The sequence below is a fragment of the Salvelinus sp. IW2-2015 genome, unplaced genomic scaffold (genome assembly GCF_002910315.2).
Source record: "Salvelinus sp. IW2-2015 unplaced genomic scaffold, ASM291031v2 Un_scaffold3216, whole genome shotgun sequence".
In the NCBI taxonomy this organism is placed as follows: Eukaryota; Metazoa; Chordata; class Actinopteri; order Salmoniformes; family Salmonidae; genus Salvelinus; species Salvelinus sp. IW2-2015.
The window spans coordinates 31,519-39,903 of NW_019944503.1; the positions used below are offsets into that span (position 1 = coordinate 31,519).

An 8,385-nucleotide genomic window follows, 5' to 3' on the forward strand; every position below is an offset into this window, starting at 1 on the left:
CATGTTTATTTCGACATTATATWTTTTTTAAACACTGCCATCTGAGCWTTGCTGTTGGACGACCAAATTAGTGTCTTTCGGCGATCACAGACGCACCTCCCCAGACTTGAATCCTCGACTTTCGTCTGCAGTTGGTTGCTTCAGCCTTWCCAATTAAAACAAGCCCATTAAGAAACATCTATCCAGGGTTGCCAGGTCAAGTTCAGTTTCTACAAAATGACCACAGAAAAGTTGCCCAAAACGCCTGAAAAGGAGCCCAATTTCTTTTCCATAGCAAAAGATTTGCCCTATCTATACAATAAACCCATGTTTCCTTAACGGTATCGAGCCAATTAAGAATGAATATCATAGTAATGACATTAGAAACAAAATTTGGTATAACCTCWAAATAATAATTATTGCAAGCTATGACAAAATAAAGGAATTTGAATATGTGGCAAGAGAAAATATAATTTTCCCTTATTAAACTCGCCAGATAATTTTMCATCAATGGATGTCAATTCAACTCATTTGATTGCTGTGATTAAGCAATAAGGCACCAGGGGGTATGGCATATGGCCAGATGCAACGCAAAGTGCCTGGATACAGCCATTAGCAGTGGTAGATTGGCCATGTACCACAACCCCCRGGTGCCTTATTGCTATTATAAACTGGTTACCAATGTAATTAGAACAGTAAAAAGTAATGTTTTGTCATACCGGTGTTATATGGTCTGATGTACCACGGCTTTCAGTCAATCAGCATTCAGGGCTCAAACCAGGTTTATAATTGTAAATAAATCCCCTTTGTGCATGTGCATAACTATAGATAACTCCGACAGAAGAGTTTGAGTGATGAAAGTTGGACAGAGGATCTCGAAATCTCTGAGCAAGAAACACTTGGATGAACATAAAAAAACTAACGTCTAGGCTATTTTCTGGCAATTGTGCCGTTATTATGTGCCAGATGTTAAGAYTGCAAATCGTTATAAATGGCCCATTTGCGAGACTGACTTGTCATTTCAATAGACAGTCTATAGACTAAAATCTTGGTTTATGCCCAAATTTTGCCATAGTTTTCTTAGAGAAAGACAAAGTGATAGGCCTACGTCTCATTTAGGCCTACATCTAATTTAAYATAGTCTACAGTAGCCTAGACAAGATGTAGGCAAGATGTAAACTGAACAATTTAGCAGCTTGCTTAGTTCATTCAGATGAATTCATTCACCATGAATAGCGAGGCGATTTCACAATAAAAAGTGCTTGTGTTTCCCAAATAGCCTGCTGGAATAGGCTACTGAGGATGTGGTCATAATTTAAATCACTGAATTAAATCACTGACTCCAGTGATATCATCATTTCAACATATTTATCGTATCAAATGGTAGCCTATAATGGCATATACATGAATAGCCTACTTGATGGCCAACAGAAGCAAATGTATAGTTCTCCACATTTAGCCTAATGTCAGTTTCATTGAGGACTTTCCCCATAAAAAGAGCCACGGGCGAGGGAGTTCCATAGATTCTATTTCAAATGTCCACTAGGGCAGCCGCCAATAACTGAGCATGCACTTAGCTTGATACCGTTTTCTTTAAGCAGTCAACATTAGAATGCAGTTTAAACCACCTCCGAACGGATTTATGTAATGCGCTCAGTCATTTTCCAGTGCATTGTCTGCATTATTTCTTGATGTGCATCAGTTCTAGCATATGCGTGTTTTATGGAAAAAGGTTTGGAAATAGGTGTCTCCATAATGACCATTTAAATAGCCTGACCAGTGTTGCCAACTCCTCAGTAAGGAAAGTAGCTATTGGCTGTCCTAGAAGTCGCTAGAARTTGCTAAATGACGTCATMAMCTAATTTGCATAATTGTCCAAGTGGATGTAATTGTGATGGATGCTGTAGGAGAGAGGAATAACGTTGTGGGAGAGACAAAAAGTGAGTAAAAAACACCCCAAATATGTTTAGAACTACAAAATGAACTTTMTTCTGTCGATTCTTGTTTTTTTTTATGTCACAATTGCCAACCCTCCTCCTTTATCCGGGCTTGGGACCGGCAAAAGTGACCCAAAAGAGACACTCTGGCGGAGTTACTTAGTTTTTAATTTTTGTAATTTTTAGTTTTTTAGTTTAGTTTCCTTAATTTGGTTTGGTTTTTAACCTTGTGGTCCACTTAGGAGTCTACCACAGTAAAACGTGACATTTTTTTACCATAATATTTTTTTGTAAACAATCTACATTAACAATCTAAATGGACCAAAAAGAGACAATAGAAAAAACTGTTMATGTCAATGTGAGAAAATTATGGTAACTAGTCTGGCCCTAATTCAGGTTAATAGTTTTTTTTCTTCTAGACCCCCCTCCACACACACACAGGCTGTGCTGGCTCACAGAAAGAGTGGGTCATTGTCATTTTGGTCAAGGCTCTCTTAAATGAGTAAGCAGCTGATGTGCCAAAAAGCTGCAAAACATTASCAGGCAGCTGGTGCTCATAGCAAGCCTCACCAGACAGCTTCAGCCCATATCGAATGTACAGGATGGAGTTAAGGGTCTGCAAGGACATCCGATTTCTAAGTTTGCTTTTTACCACACTCATYTGGCTGAATACTCTCTCSACTTCAGCATTCGAGTGTGGCAAGGACAACACAGACACAGCAGCCRTGGCAAGTTCTTGAAACGGGTTGATATCAGCTGCATCCCTGAACTTCCAAATCTCACTCCAGAAGCCCAGTGTGTTTTTTGTCTCATTCCATTTACTAAGATGGATGGCACGCCATYGCTGGACAATCTTGTCTATCTCTGCAGGGGATATCTATTTTCTCCAGGGCTCTTATTGTGCTTTAGAGTTTCCTCCACATTGAAAACTGACATGTACTGCAATGCTTCGATGTTGTTCGACAGTCTCACCCTCAACTCATTAGTGAGGGAGATGGTGAAGGCCACACACCGCTTTCGGATATTGTTTTCATCCTCAGGCGCAAGGTGGAGCTCAGCTGCCTTTGACTCAAAAAGGTAACCAAGGTACGGTTTGGGACTGATGTATCCATCTATTGGCCCTTTGAGTACATCAACATTTGCCAGTGGATTCAGCACCCTGCTGCTCACAGACTTGATCAGGCTAACCAAGCTGTCAAGTAGCTTAAGAGGATCTACTTGCTCTCCCTCAAAAGCCTTGATGGCCAACTGTACCTCACCCAGCACTGACTTCAAAAAAGTCAGATACAATATGTTTTGAGGATCACTGTACTGGGAGTATAACACCTCAGCCATGTAGCAGTGTTCACTGGACTTGGTGACWGCGAAATGCAGCCTAAGCTCCTCCCACTGGTCCAAAATGCGTGAAACCGCAGGTTCAATGGAGAGCCAACGTGTGGCACACAYCTTGGTTATCTGTAAAGGTTTCTCCCCACAGTTGATGGTCTCATATATGGCCTTGTAGGCCTCCSTGCRCTTTGGAGACACTGAAAACCAGTTATAAGTCTCTCGTACCAAGTACTCCACACTACGGGGGATGGTGTCATTGGAAGCATGACTTACAGCAAGCTGCAGAGAGTGGCACACACAGTGAATAAGAACCAGATATTTGAGGCCATACTCCTCCTTCAGCACTTTATGGACCCCATTGTTAATCCCCGTCATAACAGAGGCATTGTCAGTCCCTATCCCCAGGAGTCTTTCTTTTTTAAGACAACACTTCTCGAAGAAAGCCACAACAGCACAGGGCTATAGATTTGGCATCTCCTCCCTCCAACTTAACAAGCCCCAGAAATGTTGATACCATTGTCTGCTTGGTGTCACTAAAGTACCTTATCACAACCCCCAGGTACTTAGAAACACTTACATCCGTGGACTCATCGAGGAGGAGGCTGAAACGCTGGTCACCCACATCTGCGACCAACATTTTCAGARAGTATGGTGCTAGAACACCATTAATCATTTCTGTGCACTTTGTCCTGTGCATTTTGAAGTGGGTAGCAGCAGTGGAGTCTGAGAAAGMAGCTCTACATGCTTCTCCAATGTGATCACATGCCAGCATGGAACAGTGTTCAGCGATAGCTAATGCCATAGTGGCCTCAGCCTTTTTTGCAGAGTCTATTTTTTTAACCATAAACGGCAGCTTGTTTTGGGTGGAACTGTTATAAGGCTTTGCCTTTTGAGTATGTTTTWGAKTTGTCATGTGTTTTTTTACATCACTGTTTGGCGTAGAAATCCGCCTTACAATACAGGCAGTATGCCCGTGTATCATCTCCAATAAACGTCTTCAACCAGCCTTTGAATTCAGTGTTTGAATCCCACTCCTTTCTGTATTTTTGAGTGTACAGTTTAGACTGAGACATGATGAGCTAGCCAGCTAGATGTTTAGCTTATGTCACAGAGAGGCACACACAGTGGACAAGGTGAGTAAGTGACTGAGGCTGTGTGAGTCAAATGCAGTGATTTATTTTAGACAAAGAACATTTTACGTTTACATCCTGCTCTGAATGTAAGCCAGGGKGGGATCAGCSAGMAGCGGCTTCCCGCATGCGCAATTCATTTGCAGTCTGGACGCGGAGGGGTGAACATCTCCTGCTCTGACTGCAGCTGGGAGGKACTGCTGCCCGAGGACTGGGCCGCCTGTGAGTGCTTTGGGACAGGGGTGGGGCCCACGGTAGCACCCGCTGCTCGTTGAGAAGAGTAAGAACGATATGTGCTTTCACGTCAGAGTCTCCAAAAGTCTCCAATAACACTAGAAAAAGTCGCTAGATTTGTCGCTTGTCGATTTAAAAAAAATGTGTCGCTAGAGGGGTCTGAATACTCGCTAAAGTTGAACACWGCCTACCACCTACCACATGCCRTCCCTAGGAGGGGTGCGTCACTTGAGTGGGTTGAGTCACTTACGTGATCTTCCTGTCTGGGTTGGCGCCCCCCCTTGGGTTGTGCCGTGGCGGAGATCTTTGTGGGCTATACTCGGCCTTGTCTCAGGATGGTAAGTTGGTGTTTGAAGATATCCCTCTAGTGGTGTGGGGGCTGTGCTTTGGCAAAGTGGGTGGGGTTATATCCTTCCTGTTTGGCCCTGTCCGGGGGTATCATCGGATGGGGCCACAGTGTCTCCTGACCCCTCCTGTCTCAGCCTCCAGTATTTATGCTGCAGTAGTTTGTGTCGGGGGGCTAGGGTCAGTYTGTTATATCTGGAGTACTTCTCCTGTCTTATCYGGTGTCCTGTGTGAATTTAAGTATGCTCTCTAATTCTCTCTTTCTCTCTCTCTTGGARGACCTGTGCCCTAGGACCATGCCTCAGGACAATCTGACATGATGACTCCTTGCTGTCCCCAGTCCACCTGGCCGTGCTGCTGCTCCAGTTTCAACTCTTCTGCCTGCGGCTATGGAACCCGGACCTGTTCACCGGACGTGCTACCTGTCCCAGACCTGCTGTTTTCAACTCTCTAGAGACCGCAGGAGCGGTAGAGATACTCTTAATGATCGGCTATGAAAAGCCAACTGACATTTACTCCTGAGGTGCTGCACCCTCGACAACTACTGTGATTATTATTATTTGACCATGCTGGTCATTTATGAACATTTGAACATCTTGGCCATGTTCTGTTATAATCTCCACCCGGCACAACCAGAAGAGGACTGGCCACCCCTCATAGCCTGGTTCCTCTCTAGGTTTCTTCCTATATTTTGGCCTTTCTAGGAAGTTTTTCCTAGCCACCGTGCTTCTACACCTGCATTGCTTGCTGTTTGGGGTTTTGGGCTGGGTTTCTGTACAGCACTTTGAGATATCAGCTGATGTAAGAAGGGCTATATAAATAMATTTGATTTGATTTGGTAAAAAGTTGTCACAACGTGCGCGCGTGCTGCTGTCTCGCCTTTCGCTCACKTAACTCAGCCAATAACTGTAGTGCTCCCCCCCACACTCTGCAACAGCCTGCCTCAATGCCTGACAGTCAGTAGCAGGCCACGGTGAAATATATATATATATTGTTATGAGAAATGCCATGGCGGCCACGGTGTAACTTAGAAAGAGCCCAAAACCAGTACATTTTCTCCCCGCGACATCGTTTTAAATGTAGCCCAATTTMAGGAAAACAGCGAACATGGCAACACTGCACCAATCGGATAAATGTGGCCACTCCTCTCTTGATGCAAAAACATGTTGGGGGCTAATTTTCAGGCCTTGTTCGTTGGATTTCAGTATTCAGAAATGTTGTAAAAACGGGCAACCCTGGGGTAATAGCACGTGATTCAGATCCGACGCCCTCCGCTGGTTAAAATAAGTAGGTACCTGAACCTTACTAATGCATATTTTGAATTACAGCATTTGAACAGCAACAAAATAACACCAGGTTCACTTCTTTCATGYGAGGAGTAGATATATACAAAATAATTCCGTAATTTTACTATGATTTCACTTCCACCCCCTGGGTTTTGTTATGATGTTGGTGTTAGTCAGCTGAGTGTTCTGTCTGTGGGTAGGTGGGGTCACACAACAAGCCAAGATGGCCGATTTTGAGGAGCCGCTATCAGAAGAAGAGAAGGTAACGATATTATGATTTTATTCACAAGTAACTCTATTATTCTATTCTAAAGTTACTGTCTGTCACCGGTTGTTGAATGGTCAACAGTAAATGGGTACTATATTTTAGAGCTACTAGCGTTCGCTCTGTTTCAGTAAAGAGACGATTCACTTGAGTGGCTAGCTAACTATGCTAACGTTAGCCTGAACCTCACTGGCCAACTTTTACTGGCTAGAAATTGTAACTATTAGTAGTTATATAACTATTTAGCTATGTACATGAATAAAGTTCCAGTGTGTTTAATGGAAACTCATGATCCTACTTTTTGGATATGGTTAGATCTGTTGGGCCAATTCAGGAAGTWGCTAACGTTAGCTGTTAGGCAAAATAAAACGTTGATACCGTTTCTAGCAGTGCTAGCTAGTTAACTACCTACATCAGAGGTTTTCTAGGTCAAACAGATACAGTTGCAGCTCAGATGCGTCTGCTAGCTATAGACGCCATAAAGAGAGGACGTGCATACACACACCCGACACTTTAATRTACACCCGACACTTTACTGGTGAAAGTGGGTGCGAGTGCTTAACTGGAGTACAGTGCTATGGCCCTGTCCAGAAACAAACAACCCTAGGATGGCCTATTCCCTACCCCCAACCCTCTAGGACTTTACTGCACGCATCCACTGTGTGTGACGACAAAACATATTTTTTTGTCCACTTCGTCCTCAGAAATGTTGCCATATAGTGACTATATCAGATCTACACAAGAGTCTAGTGGTTGTTTCTGTACGGGGAGGAAATTGGGTATGCCCTGTGTGGAATGCAGCTCAGGTTCCGGGCATGAGAATCTGTAAAGACTGGTAGTTTCCATAGAAACTGGATAAGCAGCAATCTCTTGAGGCTGGCCATGCAACTGCATCTGTTGGGTCAAAATCAGTGGCACTGGTTTCTAATGACCAGGATTTGTGTTTAATGTGTTTATAAATGAACTTAGGCTACCTAATGCTATTTTCCAGTGTGTTGTCCATCCATTACATTTACATTTACATTTAAGTCATTTAGCAGACGCTCTTATCCAGAGCGACTTACAAGTTGGTGCATTCACCTTATGATGTCCAGTGGAACAACCACTTTACAATAGTGCATCTAACTCTAGGGGGGGGGGGGGTTAGAAGGATTAGCCTAAAGTATCAGTTTACGCCACTCTCACAATCTCCTCAAGTAGGCCCCTCTGTGAACATCATAGACAGAACACAGTCTGAATCTCTATGCATGGTTTACTGGGATTACAATTTAGAAAAGTCTTCCTAGCTCAATACTATTTTCCCCACTCAGTCTAATCTAGAACATTTCTAAATTAAATTGATGTAGGTCTAGTAGGATACTGATTCGTCCTCTCTCCACAGGTCCGCATAGCAGCAAACTTCGTTACCCATGCACCCCCTGGAGAGTTCAACGAAGTTTTCAACGGTGAGAAGGTTTTGTTTTCCACTAAAAAGAATGGAGAATGGCCTACAATCACATTGTTGTTTAAATGGTGTAAGGGTTTCTTGACTAAAGGTGAATGTGTGTTTTGTGTAGTTTGCTAAATGACTGACTAGTTGTTGATGTATTGTAAGATAGTGGATCCGTGGCTTAAAGGGTTACTGGAAGGTAGACAGACAGCTTCTTAAAGTGCAAGATTTTTGTTCACAGGGGAAGGATGCAAGGCCAAGGTAGGGCAGGAGTCCACATTTACAGGTGAAGGATGCATGGCCAAGGTAGAGCAAGAGTCCACATTTACAGGTGAAGGATGCAAGGTCAAGGTAGAGCAAGAGTCCACATTTACAGGTGAAGGATGCAAGGCCAAGGTAGGGCAAGAGTCCACATTTACAGGTGAAGGATGCAAGGCCAAGGTAGGGCAAG

The 8,385-nt window shown here is 43.5% G+C and overlaps 1 protein-coding gene across 2 annotated transcripts in view; it reads left to right on the forward strand.

Annotated features, from left to right (window-relative positions):
* The first annotated feature begins 6,117 nt into the window (after positions 1 to 6,117).
* Positions 6,118 to 8,385, forward strand: part of LOC112075522 (F-actin-capping protein subunit alpha-1) — a 5,510-nt gene continuing 3,242 nt past the window's right edge. Inside the window, exons 1-3 of one of the 2 annotated variants that reach the window (XM_070440942.1) lie at positions 6,118 to 6,245; positions 6,441 to 6,502; positions 7,887 to 7,950. In XM_070440942.1, the coding sequence (XP_070297043.1) occupies positions 6,464 to 6,502; positions 7,887 to 7,950 (103 nt within the window). In that variant the 5' untranslated portion in view covers positions 6,118 to 6,245; positions 6,441 to 6,463. The remainder of the gene's footprint in view (positions 6,246 to 6,440; positions 6,503 to 7,886; positions 7,951 to 8,385) is intronic. The other variant, XM_024142509.2, reaches the window with a different exon arrangement.